Source organism: Urocitellus parryii, chromosome 4 (genome assembly GCF_045843805.1).
Source record: "Urocitellus parryii isolate mUroPar1 chromosome 4, mUroPar1.hap1, whole genome shotgun sequence".
NCBI classification, from domain to species: domain Eukaryota; kingdom Metazoa; phylum Chordata; class Mammalia; order Rodentia; family Sciuridae; genus Urocitellus; species Urocitellus parryii.
In genome coordinates this window covers 55,794,814-55,814,284 of record NC_135534.1, presented here as the reverse complement: position 1 = coordinate 55,814,284, position 19,471 = coordinate 55,794,814, and the positions used below count along the sequence as shown (strand labels likewise).

At 34.5% G+C, this 19,471-nt stretch overlaps 1 protein-coding gene across 1 annotated transcript; it reads right to left on the bottom strand.

Annotated features, from left to right (window-relative positions):
• Nucleotides 1-6,892: 6,892 nt before the first annotated feature.
• LOC113201331 (olfactory receptor 10A5) lies at nt 6,893-15,571 on the bottom strand. Its single transcript, XM_026415029.2, has 2 exons — nt 15,439-15,571; nt 6,893-7,956 (listed from the first exon to the last, which is right to left on the bottom strand). The coding sequence occupies exon 2, from the start codon at nt 7,856-7,858 to the stop codon at nt 6,893-6,895; it is 966 nt and encodes a 321-aa protein (XP_026270814.1). The 5' UTR covers nt 7,859-7,956; nt 15,439-15,571.
• Nucleotides 15,572-19,471: the final 3,900 nt, after the last annotated feature.

Below are 19,471 nucleotides of genomic sequence, written 5' to 3'. Positions count from 1 at the left end.
ATGGTAAGATAAAAAACTGTAGAATGTTTAAGTTACAGAAGGTTTATGGAGGGAAAATTTCAAAAATGTGTAACTAAGTTGGTTATATGTAAGTAGCACAATCAGTTAAAGTTATTTAAGGCTTTTTCCTAAGGTCAAATATTAATGTATTGATATAAACCAAAGTTTAATCCTCTATGGGTTGAAGTAACAAAGATTTCTTAAAACATTAATCTGATCTTATCTATCAAGACAATTTCTTGTGTCTGTTAAGTTTTATTATTTAGAGGAACTTGTCTTAAAGTGATTAGGTTTTGCACAAGTCTGGTTAAACAACAACTGTTATTTTAGAGAATTACACTACATTACTGAGTCTAAAATTTTCTTTAAAAGCTAAACCTATTAATATAAGAACATCAGTATAATTGTGATGCTATTACTGGCTTCTTGGTATAATAAATGTAGTCATATCTTCCAAATATACAAGTCTTTAAAGTATAAGGTTTAGAAGAACATTTTATCAAGCTGGTGTTCTTCAAACTAAAGTTAAAGTAAAAGTTTGGATTATAAAAATTGTGTTTCTTGGTCCATAGTTATTATACAAAATAACTCTGTTTTTACTCTTGTTAATTTCATTTTATATTTTTCTTATAAACTTTATAAATATTGTTTGTTAGTACTTTACAGAAGTATAAATTCTAATATAACAAACTGAGTTAATTTAAGATAATAGGCCAAAATCTATAAGACAAACAGGAGGTAAGGTTGACTTCCAGTACTAATAATGACCCCAATTAAACAGAAGGAGCAAAATAACTATAAAGTTATAGACATTAAAGGTAAAACCCATTAAGCTTATTTAAGACTGGTGAAACTGGCTTGCTGGATGTCTAAGACCAAAGCTTAAAAACTAAAGTTAGGGAAGTAAAAGGGACAAGGAAAAATTGCCAATATTTGGCTCTTACCCTCTGAGTCAGCTTAAACTCAGGGAACAAGGAGACTTCTCTAAAAGCTTTGCAACTCTGGGTCACATGACCTCCCGATCAGGGGGATCACTGAGATCCTAGAGAACAGAAAGCCAATCAGTGCACATGCTGCAAAGAGGAGGGTCATTGGAGAGGGAGATGTCCCTTATGCTTCCAAGAGAAGCCACCTGGTCAAGGAGACCCTGACCCATCCTGGCAGATGGCACTAAATGAGCTAAGAGGCTGCTCCCAAGTTCCTAAGAATGAGCCCCTGTGGGTAATCAGCTGACTCTTAACAATAGATAGGAACAATGTCAGTTTGACCAGCTTTGTCTTAAACATCCAGCAAAACAGTTATTACCAAAACAGAGCCATGCCTTTAAAAGAAAAGACAATTGCTCTTTTAATGTAACTTAAGATGTACACTTGTATTAGCCGCACCAAGAGCAAGTAAGACTGGAGGCTAAAAAAGAGGAATTCTTAGAGAGGAGTGCCTGATAACTATCAAAAGAGACTACCAGAGTCAGAAGTTTTCTTAATCAATAGTCATTTTAAGGCTTACAAGTCTACCCAACCTCCTATACAGGTAGGTTTGATCTGTGTTTGCTAGTATGATTATCTAGCTCTAAGTAACAGAAATAAAGGGATCTCTACTAAATACAGAGGTTATGCCAATAAATAAATATTTTACAAAAATTAGATGACATTAGATACCTTAAATACATCTTATGAGGACATCTGTGACATTATTAAAACTAAGTGCTGTGCTTACAATCCTGATAATTCTGGCAATGTTAAAAATGTACATTCCCAAATAGAAGCCATGTCCTCACTGGCTTTGTTAGGGGAACAACATTTTATCTCTTAGACTTCCTGGTGAGAGATTACTGGTTTCTATTATCACGATAATCATTGACAAGTTCCAGCTGCTATGACATTTATTTTGCATTAATCTCATTCCTGTACTCACATCTTCTTGTTTCTCTCATAGAAGCACCCACCTCCATGATGACTTTACAACTTGTTGCTTCCAAACCAGACTTTTGTCATAAAACCCCTTGACTGACCCAAAACCTTCTTAAATGGGAACCCAAACTGCTTGCCCCACATCTCCCCCTCTCAGCTTGAAGCAGCCAGAGCGGTCATCGTCCATTTTCCCTTATGGCAGTAAGGGTTTCCTTCTCAGAGGGAGGTTTAGGCTGGGGGACAAATGACATTTTGGGTAAATAATGAATGATTATGTTGAGTTAGAAAGTTTGAAGCTGATTCAAAGGGAATGGAATGTGAATACCTCTCCTTCCTCCACCTGTTGCTAAGGTTAGCTGCTTCCAGAGAATTATCTCTCCTTAGAAGGAACTAGTGAGTAGTCCCTGTGTGGCTCTCTTCCTGCCTGTACTCCTGGGTGGCTTTGTTCCCATCCTTGGATTATTCCACCTTTTGGGTCATTAAGACAGGATGGGAGGAGAGAGTATGAGAACAAAGAGAATTTAAAATGTATAAAAGGGGTAGGACATCCCCACTTCCTTGGACACCCATATCTGGGGCCCCTTCTTTTTGGAGAAGTCTATCTCTGTTCTATCCTTTAAATAAAACTTGTTTTGTATGATTGCCTTGGCATTTCTGGAGTGTTCAATCTTCAACACCGAGGGAATGAGACTTGGTCCTGATTCTCATTATTGGTATCAACTGGATATACTAATGCTGAGATATTAATTCAGCTTTTTAAACCTTTATAAAGCACTGCCCAACAATGATATTATCCATGTTTTATTGGGCACATTCAATGCTCATTCAGGTGTTACAGGATCTTTGTATAAGGAAACAATGTTATATCAGTACAATGTGTATCACCTTATTCCTTAGCCCAAGTATCACATGTCCTACATCATTAACATGCTTCCAGTTTATGCAAAGAATTTTATCTTACTAGGGAACAGGCCCAGACCATAGTCAAATAATTCTTCCAATGTGTTATTCACTTCCCAATCTTATTAACAGCCATAAATCATTGAGGCATTAAACCAAATCACATTTGCCAGATGGATGTTACACATTGACAGGAGTTTGAAAGATAACGGTGGGTACCTGTGTCTATTGACACATAGTCTCATGTTTTTTTGTTTTGTTTTGTTTTGTTTTTGCTACAGTACAAACAAGAGAAAGTTCTAAACATGTAATTAATCATTGCCTGGCTGCTTTTGCAGTCACGGGCAAATTCCAAGAACTCAAAACTGATAATGGTCTGTCTTATGCCAGCTCCTCTTTTCAATACTTTTGTGCTTCCTATTATATTATTCATAAGACAAAAAAATCAAACAATGCTAAGGACAAGCAATAGTAAAATGTGCCAATAAAATGTTAAAGATTCAACTTCAAAAACAAAAATGGGGAGAGAGGTATTATCCATTTCCACAGAATCAATTACATTATGCTCTTTTTACTTTAAATTTTTTGAACAAACAACCAATGGAAGGCACACTAAGTACAAATCCTCTGACTTGGGGTGATATCAAGAAACCAGTGAATGAATGTTGTTGAGAGTCAAGGGGCCTCTGTGACACAGGCTACATGTTTATAGCAATGCTGGCCATTGTAAGTTTCCAGTACATATGATGATAGGAGAAATTTTCTGAACATATTTTCCCGACCCTCCTATAGTTATTCTGCTTTCTGGGCAGGAGGATCAATTCCAGTGTTCACAAATCTCTCTGCCATGGTGGTGGACCAATTTATCATATTATTCTCTCATTAATTCAATTATACTTATTCTGGGTGTAGTGCTGAGGCCCCTATTTGTCAAAAAACTGAGTACTTACAAGTGTCCCAGGAATATAAGACATCCTATGGTGGCACTCATGTTGCCACAATTTCTGGTTCTTGAGATTTGCAAAAATATATACAAACCATTATTAAAATAGGATTTCTTAATTCTAGTGATAAGAACTCTGTCTAATACCCTTTGCTTCCTTATCACCCTAGTTCCACTTCCTTAGAATCAGGGACTTTTCCCCCAATGGCTAGATTGTGCTAACTTAGTTCCTGTAAGACATAACACTTCCCAGTGTGAGTCATATGTCCTGGATTGGTCCCATAGATTTGATTCAGTGCATCCTCATAATGAATTCATTACTCCTGGGGGATTTGTTAGTAAAATCTTGACCACAGGTTCAGAAAATATTCAGAAGGATTTATGGCTTCTAGCTGCTGCTTTGGATTTTGTTAACTTTACTAGTCCATCACTAACAGATGTAACCAGTGGTTGTACCACTAGCCTGTGAGCATGTGTTCAGTCTCCTTCTGTATTATTAATATAAAATACTAATATCATAAAAATGGACAATGAATGATATTTTGTACAGGTACTAATTGTACTCTCTAATTGCATGACTAGACATAACAAAAATCAAGATATTTGGTTTTATAATAGCCTTCCTTTTTTATGCTTCCCACTAGTATTACACATGACTTGTATCAAGATAAAGGGCTGCAAGTTCTTCAGGAACTTCATAATCAGTTGACTTGATCATGCTGTGCCAGAGGACTTGTAGTCTCTGGTATTGTTATCCTAAGTACTGTAATTACTTCTGCAATCACTGACGCCATTGCTCTTGTGAGAGGCATCCAAACAGCCTATTTCGTCAATACTCTGGCCTTTCAAATTCAGGAGGTTATTGATAATAAACCTAAAGCTAAGTTAAATGCTTTAAAGATACAGTAATGAGCCTAGGTGATCAGATATAAAGTCTTAAGTTCAGACAAAAATTATGATGCCATGTTGCTTATCAATTTATTTGTGTAACAACTGTTCCATATGATAGTTCCCAGTGGAATTGGAAAAAGATTAAAATGCATCTATTAGAAATTTGGAATCATAACAATGTTAGTTTACATATCTTGCAACTGCATCATTACACCCAGCCATGCAGGAAAGTCAGATTTCCATGTTATCTCCTGCCAGTTTTGCAGAAAACCTGTTAGATGACCTAACTGGTTTCAATCCTTGGAATATGCTAAAATATACTACATGGTACTCATAGGGTTTGTTTTCTTTAATTTTGTATTTTTTTTTTTTTTGCAATGAGCTGCAAGCTCATCAGATCCCAGTTCAACACCTCCAAATAGACATGCATTAGTTGAAGTTAAAAAAATTAAAAAGGGGTAGATGTGTAGAGTAAATGAGCCCTGGTTGTTGGCTGATCCTGTGGTATAGGCAAAAGCTAAGCCTGGGAAACATTCCTTGCCAAAAGGTAAGGATGTGAACAGCCTTGATACTTGGCTTTGCTGCTAATAGTTACCAGATGTTCCATTCCAGTGGGTTTTCTGGGTTCAGCAGGGTAATTGCAGGATGTTCCTGACACTGTAACAGCAGGATAGTTACAGAAATGTTTCTAGCTCTGTAAATTTTTAGTACACAAAAAATGCCTCTTGAAAACTCACAAGCCTTGAACAATTTACAAAGCCTCTATAGTTAAAATTTCTGATTATGAGATTCTATAAAATATACTTGTGGAGCTAGTTCTGGGTTACTGTTTCTCCATCAGAGGGCAGTGTCCCAGTTGACCTTTATTGTTGTTATGCAGGTTGAGGGAGTGCTGTCAGAGGAATCACAGTGGAACATTGAAAGATGGGATGAATTTGGCTAAAATAAAGGTGAAACAAAATCTTTCAAGAAGCAAAAATAGAATGCCAAAATATCACCAATGGTAATTATCTTAACTATAAATTTAGAAATTTGAATGAAAGTCATAACTTTTCTCTGATTTACTTACCTATATTTTTCTTATTCTTCAAAATTTGTTTCATTCAAATTAAAATTTCATTGAATTTTTTATATGTTAAATAGGAAAATTCCAGGTGTTTTATGACAAATGCTATTGATGAAAACAAAACTACCAGAAAACAAGCATACTTATAAATTGCTAATGGAAATTTAAAATTGTGCAATCACTTTGGGAGAAAACTTGCCAATATATAATATCATAAGTGTATTTACCTTTTTCTCAAGATTTCTAATTTTTAGATTTACATCTGTCACATGTAAAACAGAACTATAAAAATACATAAGGATAAAGCTATTCTTTGTAGCATGGTCTTTAACAGTAGATAATTGGTTAAATAAATTATGGCATGTCTACAAAATAGAGTACTAGGAGGTTGAAAAAGAGTGAGAACTATTTTTGTGGTTAAAGAATACTTATGCTGGAATTAGGATCTATTTTAGCTTCAATGAAAGCAGCACCATGACTAAAATTAGTGATAATACTTTAACAAAATATAAGAACCTAAATATGGGATAGACAACTTATGGAGCTCAGTTCATTCTTCCTGGGAAAAGTGTAGTGAGGAAAGAAATGATTATTGAGGTTATAAAATATACATGAGGGTTATGGATCCACTTTTTCTACCCATTTTGTATAGCAATAAGCTGAAAAGAACTAACTAAAACAACTTCAAGGGCATGAGAACTGAAGTAAAATAGTGAGAAAAATTTTGTACTGGGAGGGATCACAGGACTTTCCATTTGATAAATAGATGGTCAGATTTGGCTAAAGGAAAAAAAAATGGCAAAATGATTTGTGATAAGATTTTTCTTCTTTTTCTATGTATGTATCCATGTTTTAAAGTTACTAGCAGTTTCATACTATCCAAAATGTATGTTACACAGGAATATGAATATCTGAAAATACTTGGCCACACAAGTGTTGAAAGACCAACACTACCAATAAGAAAAAAAAAACAGTTGATGATGGGTAGGCAGAGAAGCTTTTGCAGGTGGCAATAAGACATCTAAAATACTTCTGTATTCCTTCCTCTTTACTGAGCTATCCAAAAGCCATTTCAGGAATTGAATTTCATTCCAATGGACATGTAAAAATTGGCAGAGAGGAAACTCAAATGTGAGACTGATTGTGCTCCATTTAATGAACTTTACTCTTATATCATAATGTCTATAGGATGTGGCTTCTGAGAGCTAGGGCCTTGTGGAAGGTCCTGGTCAGGGCATTTTTCACCTCATTATTTCTCAGGCTGTAGATGATGGGGTTCAACATGGGAGTCACAACAGTGTAGGACAATGATAACAATTTCTTGCTCTCAGGAGAATTATTTGATTTGGGCCGGAAGTAGGTGAGGCTTGAAGATACATAGAAAAGGGAGACAACAAGGAGGTGGGAGGAGCAGGTAGAGAAGGCTTTGTGCTTCCCTTTAGCTGATGGAATCTTGAGGATGGCAGCAGCAATGCGAGTGTAGGAACATAAGATCAGCAAGCAGGGAATCATGACGACCAGAATGGTCCCCACAATGGCATAGATCTCAAACCGTGCTGTGTCTGCACAGACCAGCCTCAGCACAGGTGGGCTGTCACAGAAGAAGTGGTTCACCTTGTTGGTGGCACAGAATGGAAAGCTGAAGAGCCACGTGGTCTGGACGGTAGCCACAGGAAAGCCTGGAAACCAGGAGGCAGCAGCCAATTTGGCACATGTCCTTTGGTTCATGAGGACTGGGTAGTGCAAGGGACTGCAGATGGCTACATAGCGATCATATGCCATGGTGGCCAGAAGGAAGCATTCAGCCACCCCAAAAAAGAAGAAGAAATACATCTGAGTGGCACAGCCAGTGAAGGAGATGGTTGTGTCCTGGGCAATGAGGGTCCCCAGCATTTTGGGCACAATGACTAGGTTGAAGCCAATCTCCAAGAAGGACAAGTTTCTGAGGAAAAAGTACATGGGACTGTGCAGCATGGGGTCAGCCAAGGTCACCAGAATGATGAGGCTGTTTCCCATGAGAGTGACCAAGTAGATGGTTAGAAATGTCAGGAAGAGCAATGACTGTATTTCAGTAGGTAAGGAAGAGAAGCTCAGGAGGATAAACTCACTTACTCTTGTCCAGTTTTCTGCCGTCATGGATGTAGGCATAAATTCCCAGTGTGGTCACGAAGAGAAATTGTTGATTGGGAGATTCTGCATTTGTTTTTCAAATTCCCCCTTAGTTTCAGGAAAAGGAAGATCAGGTTCTGTTGGAAGAGGAAGGGTAATTGCTAAGAATAAAGACACTAAGCTTAAGAAGGACCTATATCAGTTTCTGAAAGAGTTGATATGTTCCTATTTGTACATTAACATATTTAGAAAGGTCAAGCAATGTCAGACTCATGAATCTCTGAAGGAGACACCAAGGAATACATTTTAGGAGACAATGGTGTTCCTTAAAACTTCTAAACTTTTGAGAAACCTATCCAATGTTCATGATCTCACTGAAGAACATATAAATGTGAAATTTTAAAATCTCTAGAAATGTAATTACAATGGAAAGTAAGGCAAGTAATTATTTTTCTAGTCTTAATAAATCTTTCTTGCCCTGGTAGAATTTGAGAGGTAAGTGAAAGGCTAACATGTGTTGACAACAGATTACATGTATATCTTTTTCTTGTTATTACTCTATTCTTTACATGAAAACATTATCTCAGAGAAGTTAAGAAACAACAATTAGATGGCAGATCTTGAATCCAACCCACATCCAAATTTTGAATTCCAAATATCTTTTGATTTCTACTAAACTCTGTTTTGCTTTGTTGGATTCTTATACCTTGATCTGAGGACTAAATGCTTGAGATCTAGGGAAATAAATGGAATTTTCTGAAAAATCACAGTGAAGACAGAGGGAAAGAAAATCAAGAGGACCAACATCATTAACATTAAGATTCAAATTTTAAGTTGAGTATCAAGAATCTCCTCTTATTATCTTGGTAATCTAAAATTTTAAAAGTCTAATAGAGAAATAGTGGGATAAAGTTGGCAAATGAAATTGGTTCAGAGTCTGGGATAAATGAAAAAGGAATTAGGGTGAGGGAACTATCATAAGAAACACTCAAAATTTAATAAATAAAAACATTATTAGAAACAGTAGAAAACAGAAGTGACACACAGTGAAAAACAAATAAGGATCTGGTCAGTGTTTTGGATATTTTCCATCAATATGCTTTTATTCCATGCTAAAGAATTTGGACTTTATTCTCTAGAGAACAAAATTAGCCCAGATATTCAAAACAGTGGAGTCATATTTTCAAATATACCATGAAGAAAGACCACTCTGGCATTGTTATGAGATTATGTGGTAGAGTATGGAAGTAAGGAGGGATAAAAAGTTGTATGCCTGGGGTCAAGGACAGCAGGTGAAATGTGCATCATTGCTATTAGTTTTCAATAATAATTTATTTTCAAGCAGCACATAATCTTAACAAAGAGAGGCTAAATATTATTCAATGACTAATTTGTATTTCAAGGTTATATTCAAAATTCTAAACCATTTGAATCTAATATTTCTTAGAAAAACATAATGTCTACAGTTTTGTTCCCATTGTCAGAAACACTAAATATTTTTTAGAAATACTAAATATGATTTAAAAGATAATAAAAGGATCATTGATGCAGCAGAGACTCTCAACTAGAAACTCTCTTATAATGCTGAAAGACAAGCTAGTTCTTTCAGATTTAGTAAACAGAAGTCATGTGGGATATGAAGGCACAACATTTCACATTAATGAGATAAATCCAAGGCATCATAGCAGTTGTTATCCTTCCCGAAAGAGTCTGGAAGAAACTAGATAGGCATCAAATTGTCTCTATTGCTTACTTTTAATAAATCTCATAAAATGTTAAATACTGAATGAGTAGCCCTAAAATTAATCTTAAGCTCAAAAAAGAGCACCAAAGCGGAAAATCGTGATTACAGAATTAAAAGGCTGTGCGTCACAGTGATAAAGACTTAAAAAAAACTGAATTAGCAGATTAAGGTGCAAGTTTGAGAAATTATAGCAAATTATGGAAAGATTGAAATTATGAGAAATTATGAAGTAAAATAAAGGAAATGAAAAATCTACCTAATAGGCAAACCTAAATAATAGAACAAAGAAAAGGGCAAGAAAACATTTGAAGAAGTAACAGGGGAAGAAAAAACATCTCTGAGCTAAGGGAAGACCTGACTTGTTGAACTGAGAAAATCCCTAAGTAAAAAACAATAAATTATAAAATATTCCTAGAACACATGACTTTATGTTAGTGGAATTTTCTTTTAATTTTGGAAATAGTGAAAAATTTTGCTTAGTAACCAGACTGGAAAAATGATTTAAATATCCCAAAGAAGATAAAAAAATGTCCCTATAATTCACAACTGAGCCCCCAACCCCACCCCCCCAAAAAAAAAGAAAAAAAGAAAGAAAAGAAAAAGGTTCACCATCATTCCCCTTTAATGAAATGCATATATACACATCAATATCACAATGGTATATCACTATGCATATATTAGAATGGGTAAAACAAAATAGTAACAGCATTAAGTGCTGGGAAGATTTGAGCAACTGGATCATTCATACATTGCAGTTAGAAGTGTATATGGTTACAACCACTCTAGAAAACTTTTGCAGTTCTTTAAGGATCATATTCACATTAATAAATTATAAAAATACAAAGGGAATATTTTTGTGGTAAAATAAAAGATCCAACCTGGGGGGAAAAGAGCTGCACCCTGAGTCTGTCCTGAGCTGAGAGAGTTATATTCAATTTTCAATAAACAGATAGTCCTAGGGTTATTTAAACTTCTTCTAAATGAAGAGACCAATGTTTATTTTGTAATTATGATAATAACAAATACTTTAATTTAAAATTTGAAAAACACATGTAAAAATCTCCTTGGGTCAATCTTCCTAATTAATATAGATGTAAAATTTTGAAAAAAAATTCATTAACTTATCTCAATCCAATCTATATTTTAATAACACATTATGCTAAGGTAGAATTTGTTTCAAGGATAAAAATGTAATTCAAAATTCAGTCATCCTCAAGTGGAATTTATCCCACCAAAATTTATCCCACCAAAAATTCAATTAAAAAAGTTATCCTCAGTAGGTAAATGTTGTGTTACATAGGAAAATATGTAACACAACATTTATCTGATTTAAAAAATATATCAAATAAATTTACAGTCAACCAGTTAAGACAATTTCCTTAAGACAACCTGAATATCTATATAGAAATAATAGCCAACATTATACTTATAAGTAAAACATTAGAACAGAAGTTCCTATGTTTGGGCGGCTTATGTAATCTTTCAAGAAGCTGACAAAAACTATGGAAATTCTCTCCTTTGAAAGTTTTATGTATCTTTATATCTATCTACACATCCATACCTATATTGAATCCCTACCTAAAAATACTTCACTTTGGGGTAGAAATTCAGATCTTTTGAAACCCCTGGTTAAACCCACATTGGAGTTTAGAGTTACAAAACACTCTGGGAAATTGGGGAAACACAATAAGACAAGGAAACTAGATAAAGCAGAAATATTGGGAAGGAAAAATAATTTTATCATTTCAAGAAGATGAAAAGCTAGTAATATTAAGAAGTTCAATGCATTGTCCAGTTACCGAAGAGGCGTATTAAACAAGTAGTTTTCCTATATTCATGAAAAAAAACTAGTTAGAAAAATAGTTTTGCTGTATTGGTATCATCACACAAAATAGAATAAGCATGTCCAAAACTGACATGTTCTTATGGAATGTAGTACGCATTCTGTTAGAATAATGTCTTGGATTGAACACAATATGCAATTGAGTTTCATTTTGTGTTTATTAAATATTACTAAAAATTGATAAGTATTTTAGTATTTTTCCAAAATCACTAAGGAAAGTATAGAAGAAGTATATGCATACAAAGATATTAAGCCATTTTATAATATAACTTCATGGTATTTAATTATCTTCCTCATATTATCAAAAATTTTTATGTCTATGCTTTTTTCTTATGCTTTAGGGAGACAATTTATATACAGTGAAGCCCCAAAGCAGGGTATATATAAAAGGAATTCAAGAAGCAGCTAAAGGGCAACATGAGAGGAAAATAAATATTCCAATATTATCTTAATATGCCAAAATGTATTCAATATGAATAATGATTTTAATATAAGTGAATATATAGTTGATTTTGAAGAAAATTTATTTTATTTAAATATTTAAAATTACTTTCTAATGTTAGCTTCAGCATTGCAAAGTTCTTTCTCAGCTTTTACTCTAAAGCAGAATCCATAAAAAAAGATTAATTGATTTGATTATATAAAAGTTAAATAAATTTGAGAATTAAAAATCTTAAAATAGAAATTAAAGTGTAAACTACAAATGGAGATAATACCTGCAAGTTAATAGCAAAAGATTCTTTTAAATTACCCAAGAGAAAATTAAGTAAAGTTATAATCATTCAGTTCATAAGTCGAAATCAAATAGCTAAAAAGTATTTTAAAAATTTTAAAATTGTCAGAAAGCAACCATAATTTTTAAAAAGGAGTTTTTTCCCTCTATATTTAAAGACATGATTATACATATTTTGAGTTAAAGTGAAAGAACATAACTATTTAAACACTGTAGTTCCAAATAATATGTGGATTTCACGGTATATTGCCAGAGATTCTTTGAACTAGCAATCCTCACATCTATAATTTTAAATTAAGATTATGTGCAAATTTTAGCTACCAGAATGCTCCTCTCTGTTTATTCGTAAGAAAGTAATTGAAGTGAATATATAATAAAGGACAACATAAACATGTAGCAGATTGGTTAAATAAATTGTGTTATATCTGTACTATGAAATAACATACAAATTTTTTTTTTTCAGTACCCGGGAATGAACCCAGGGGTGCTTAACCCATGAGTCACATCCCCAAACCTTTTATTTGTTTGTTTTTAATTTTGAGACAGTGTTTTTCTAAGTTGCTTAGAGCCTCCCTAAGTTCTCAGGCTGGCCTTGAACTTATGATCATCCTGACTCAGACTCCCAAATTGCTGAGATTACAGGCATGCACCACCACATCTAGCACTGTACATTAGTGTAAAAGTATGCTGTGGAATAATATTAAATGCTATGAGAAAAGATCTTGTATGTTTGGCTAAATTGATAAAAATATGCTACAAAATAGTATGGCTAATGTAAACATTTGTTGTAAAATTTTTATATATCTATATACACATATATGTGTACATATATTTTATATATATGTATATGTATACATACATACATGTTTTATACACACACAGACGCACAGCCTATAGTTTTATTCCTTTGTTAACATCTTAGTGGTGCAATTACAAGTGTTTTATTTTTTTTCTTTGTATTTTATATTATTTGCATTATGCACAGTGGAAATACATTGGTTTTTATTTAGGAGAAAAATACTTGTATATTTTTAAAAATAAAATATGAAAACACAAATAACCTACAAACAAAAGGGAAAAATAGATGACAAATTTCAGAAAACATTTGTAGTTGTGGAAACAAATAATAAAATGTGATTTTTCTACTTCATATATAAGCCATTGATATCATTTTTAAATAGATATAATCTGCCCAAAACAAAAACAGCCAGAGGATATAACAATTTAATTCCCAAAGAAATCTAATAGCTAGTAAGCATGTGAAAATTATTTTGCTACTGATAACAATAAAATTAATTAAACATAGAGATTAAATATCTTTATCAAATTTGAAATATTTAAAAAGATAATATTCACTGCACATAAGGGATGGTGTAGTAGACAATATCTTATTTTGCTTAAGGCTGTGTAAATGGGTATAACTTCTTTGAAAATCAGTTTCTCACAACATATGAAGATAATTTAAAATTCCTACATTTTCTGAAAGAACCCCTTCGAATAAAGGAGGTACAGGGATGATTTTTTTGTGTAAGTTTCCATGCTGACTATTACAGTGATAAAGTGAAAATAATAATCAATACAGATCAATGCATGGCTTAATTATGAAGCAAGTATTCAACAAAATGCTCCCACATCATTAATCTTTGATAAATATTTAATGTTGTTGCATAGTAACTGCCATATAATACTTAATGAAAAACAAAACATAACACTGCTCACTGTGATACATTTTCAATTTTTAAAATAGATGCTGTATAGAAAGACTGAAAGGATATATGCAAAAATTAAAAGTGATTTAATTCAAATGGTAAAAAGAGGGGATTTATTTTCTTATTTTTTTTTCTGGATTTCTCCATTGTCTAGAATAAGCTGTATTTGTTATATGTTAGCAATAAAATCATTCACATGAAAATGATGATCATATCAAATAAGTCTGGCAGGATTTACTATGTAATAGATTTATGCTTTGTGCTTTACATTTATTGCCTCATTTCCTTCTTGCAATTCTATGATTTAAGTGCCATTGTGTATATATATATATACATACATACATAATACCCTCCCCATATTAAAAATGAATAAACTGAAATTTAGAGTCAATATGGAACTTCACAGTTAAGAAAATTTTCAATAGTTTTGAAAATTGGGTTTCAAATGATCATAAGTTATGTCTCAAGTGTCACTTTGAGTCCATATCATATCTCCTTTCTCTACCATAATGTTGAGTTTCTTACTCTTTATTGAACAATTCAGTTCTGTTTCTATGCCTTTCCATGTGACATCACTTCTGCCTTCCCACACCCTACCTGACTTAAAACTTAGCTCTATCGTGTGATGCTTCCAGATAAGATTAGTCTTCTTCTCTATTTTCCTATATCCTTTAAGATATTTTAATTATTCAGTTATTATAATATTTGCTTCAATCTGTAGACCGCATTAGAATATTAATTGTCTTTGTTATCTCTTTTATGTGAAGTAGCCCAATGTCCATCTAGAATAATCTATTTATATGTGTTTTGGGACAACTAATTAGATGAATAAATATATGAAGTCGACAAAGTTCATTCTTAATGGAGTTTTCTTTCCTCACTAGAGTTCTTATTTTCTCAGTGTCTGCCCTTCCTTTATCAGAACTCTACTTTCACTAGAAGAAGCCCCATTTCATGACAGATGTTGTGTGTGGTGCTAGTGAAGAGGATTTGGGAAGGAGAGAGGAACAGAGATAAAAGGGATGGCTAGGTTTCTCTTTGGACTCCTGGAAACTACTGGGGGAAAAGAGCTGCACCCTGTCTGTGTTGTGGGAGATATTACAGAAGCTACTATTCCACAGCTGGCCCACAGCCTCCTTGCCAGGCCGTCCAGAACTTCCCTGGGAGCATCCATTGCTAATCATTTCTCTGACTGTCCCAGGAATAGGAGCCCATTCTTCTAAGACTTTAACATCCTCTTCCTCATGAATGTTCCACCAAGGCAAATCTTCCCCAAGTTAATCAGTGGAGGAAGTGTATGTCCTATTGAGGCTGCAGGGCCTGGACACTTCCTGACCCAGAAAAAGATATGAGAGAACTGGAAAAAATACCCTGGGTAATATCAATTTTCTTGTGGCCTCAGGTCCTATCTTATGACGTAGAAAGGGGAAACTGAGGTCCAAGAAAGAAAGGAACTGATGAGATCTTTCCAGTATGGACATAGGAATAGAATTAGGTGTCCCACCCAAACCTGCCCAAACCTTGCCCTGTTAAACAAATGAACCTCTAGATGGGTCACTGCTTGTTTTGGCCTTTTATAAAGAGACTTACCTGTATCCAATAGGGACATCTTCCTTCATGGGCTTTGCCTGACATTCATCTAAGAGCTCTATAACTGTTTCTTCTAGAAAATCCAGAGGAGGAAACAAGCAAATCTTACTTCTTGTCCTCACTGAGACATTAAAGGCTGTAGCCACAGCCAGTCCACTGCGGCCTTCTGTGTCAGATGTGAGTGAGCACACTGTGGGCTGGCCTTGCTCCCAGTCCTGACTTTAGGAAAACTATTCCCAGCTGTGCCTCTTTTGTCTTTGAGGCTATTGGAATGGCTGGAATTTGTATTTTCCCTAGGTGTTATCAGGCTCACCAGAGTGCCTCTTCCTTCCCTTCCCCATAGGGACCTGACCTTTTTTTAATCTATTGTCCTTTGAGAACATGATGAATTTTAGAGCCAACTAGGAAAAATTCAAGAAAGGGAAACCAAACTCTAGGTAAAGGGAAGTAGTTTTGTGTAGAGAAAATGCAGCAGTTTGAAGTCAGAGTAACCTAAATTTAATCCCAACTCTGGAACACTCTGGCTTTGGTACTCAGCAAGGTGATTAAATCTTGGGACTTCAAGTTTCCATATTGTCTAGTTAAAGATAAAAATACTTATTTTATAGGGTTGATATTATGATGAAATTAAATAACTTGTATTTATAAAACCTATCACACAGATACTAATTTTTCATTCACTCAATAAACATTCATTGAGTGTCTTCTAGATATCAGTGCTCTTCTGTGAAAGGCAAGTGACTCACCCAAGATGGAGATTCAACCAAGAGATTTATTGGTGGGCTGCCCAAAGGGGAAGGAGAGGCAGAGAGCAGAGAGAGGAGAGGAGGAGGGCAGAGAGAAAGAGAAAGAGAGGAGAGAAAGAAGAGGAAGACAGCAGAGGGCAGAGGGCATCTACTTACAAGCTTCTGCTTAAGAAGGGTTGAGTAGGGGACATGGCAGGTTCTGATTGGCAGGGTGACTCAGGAACAGTGAGAGGACACTGTATTCTGTGGGGATTGGTTGAAAAAACCTTCTAATTTGGTGCCCTTCAGAGAGGAGGGGGAGGGGTAAGGAATTCTGTGATGTTCTCCCAAGAGGGAAACTTAACTTCAGCAGAGAGTCTCCACACACCCAATTCTAAGCATTAGATTGTGTAAGTAAAGGAAACAAACTAACAAAGAAGCAAATAGATATTGTCCCTGCCTTCATAAAGCTTATATTTTAACAGAGTAGTCAGGTCAAGAGCCTACGACCAAGTGTAGTTGTGATACAGCCGGTTATCTGTGACAAGTCCTGCTTTCTCACATGTTGAAGTCTGAATATTAGAGAAGCTCTCAGAGGCAAGCATTATTAAAGCAGGGTTTATTTAAAAAGGGGTGAGTTTATTTAAAAAGGGGAGGTATCTTGGAATCCCAAGAAGTGAGATGTTCTGCCCTTTTTGTATGTCCTAGGTCCCCTTTGTTCTTCTGCCCTCTTCCTCTTATTTTCCTCCTTCCTGTGAACATGACTAGGCCCAGGAATGCTCCGTGAGATGGCCAAAAGGTGGGAAATGAGTGGGCTAAAGGGGGAAGAGCAGGATAGAGAAGCCAAGGACACATTAACTAACAACATTATGGCTCCCTGTAGGGAGGAGCAATTCCTGGAACAGGTTAGGCAAGTTCTTGATAATGGTGGAGGAAAGGCTCTGAAGGAATTAACATTTCAATTCTTCAGGGGACAGTCTCTTAACTTCCTCAGCTCACTCAAAGTTGGCCTCCTTGATCAACCTGATTCAATTTACGTAACTATACTGACTGTCTAATTCTGGCTTCAGTAGGGGAGAAAGATAACTGTAGATAAAAACATTCTCAAATACATAGACTTTACCATTGGAATTATTATTTTTAGTTATTTGGTCCTTTGCTGAGCATTGCCAAGGAAAATGTAAAAAAGAAATAATTCTTGATTCTTAGTTGTTCAGGTGACTTGAGGTTATTGGACTTTTAAATAGCTATTGAACAGTACAAGATAGAAATAAAATAGTATTAAATTATTTAATTCAGGCTTTAAAAATTATAATTGGTTTTTAAATTGTAGCACCATTTAAATTGCCAAACATTGTAGAAAATACCTTAATTTCATCAACAGGGGACAACTAAAAATTGTGAAGTTTTCATGATATACAATGAAATGCTATATAACTATTAATGTATATTAATATTCATGCTAAAAATTATGAATATCTAGGATCAAGATTTGTCTTTCTAATATTAATTTCCAAAATGGAATTAGTACTCTTTGGAAAATGACTAATTCTAGGACTGGAGTAGGAAATATATGAAATGAGCATAAGCTTTTTATAGTGCAGAAAGCAAATGCTAAAAACAAAGAAAAACAATAACAACAACAACAAAACAGAAAAAAAGTTCATTATTAGATTATGTAAAAGAGACACTGAAAGCAAATGGAAAAGCTCTCAGTAGCTAAAGCTAAATTTTGCCAACAAATTAAGTAGGATTGGATTGTAATCCAAAATATAAAATGCATACCATTTGAGTGCATATTGATGAACATATATGATTGAATAAAGACAAAAATGTAATCAACAAATCTCCTAAGTGAATTCCAAATAATTTATGTAGATTGCTCTACTCACAGGCAGTTGGAGGATAACTCCCCACCCTTTGAGTGTGGGCTCAGCATGATAATTTCTTTCCAAAGAGTAAAATATGGGAAGGAGCAGGGGAGAATAATTTCATGTTAGAGTGTTTTAGTCAACTTTTTTCGCTGCTGTGACTGAAAGGACCCTACCAGAACAAGGTGAGGATGAACATCATGGTGGAAGAGTGTGGCAGAGGGAAGCAGCTGACATGGTGACCAGGAAGCAGAGAGAGAGATTTCCACTTGCCAGATACAAATATATGTCCCCAAGCCACACCCTCAATGCCCTATCACCTCCAGCCATATCCCACCTGCCTTCAGTTACCACTCAATTAATCCCATCAGGTAATTAATTTACTGATTGGGTTAAGGCTCTTGAAACCCCAAATTTTCTTCTCTGAATCTTCTTGCATTGTCTCACATGTGAGCTTTTGAGGGACACTTCACATCCAAACCATAACATAGAGGAACTTGACAATCATGACTTCATCTAGGTGATCAAAGTTAGAGCATAGCCAGTGAGTGCTAAAAACATGTTGATATAATGTGACCTTGATAAGATTTGATGAAAATGACATTTCACTCCTATAATCATTTTCCCCAAACCACAACCCCAGTCCAATCATAAGCAAAACCTTATATAAATCCCAAATATGAGATATTATTTAAAATATCTGGCCAGTATTCCTCAAAACTGTCAAGGTCATGAAAAACAAGAAAAGTCTGAGAAACTGGCATGACCAAGCGCAGCCCAGCAGAGACATGTAGTTTGCGCGTACGGTGGTAGCCTGGATGTCATCCCAGAGCACAAATGCAACATCTGGTAAAACTAAGGAAACCTGAATAAAGAATGGGTTTTAGTTAATAATCATATATCAATGTTTGTTCATTAATTGTGACAAATGTACCATATTCAATAAAGTGTTAATAATAGGGAGGACTGAATGTGGGGTATATGGGTACTATATGTACTATCATTGCAACTTTTCTATAAAAATAGTGCTCTAAATTTTTTAAAATTTATTTTTAAAAATTCAAGGTGAAGAATGTTAACAAAATGACATATATTTTATAAAAAGAAAATCATGAATATATAAATAAAATTTATTATTAGAAAATTTCTGGCAAGCTCTATAAGAAATTGATAATAGTTATTACCTCTGAGCAGTAGTTATTACCTCTGAGAGGACAATCTACTTTTGATTGTGTATCCTTGTATCAGTATAAAAGTCTTGAACAGTATTAAAGTCTTGAACATTATTAAAGTCTTGAACAAAAATTTTTAATTTTGAAGTAATTTTAGGTTTGTAGGAGAATCATAAAATAACAGAGAATTTCTCTTTGGTGCATTAACTGGAGTGGAGTATAGGTAATTATTTGAATTGGAACAATTTTCCCACAAAGGGCTTTT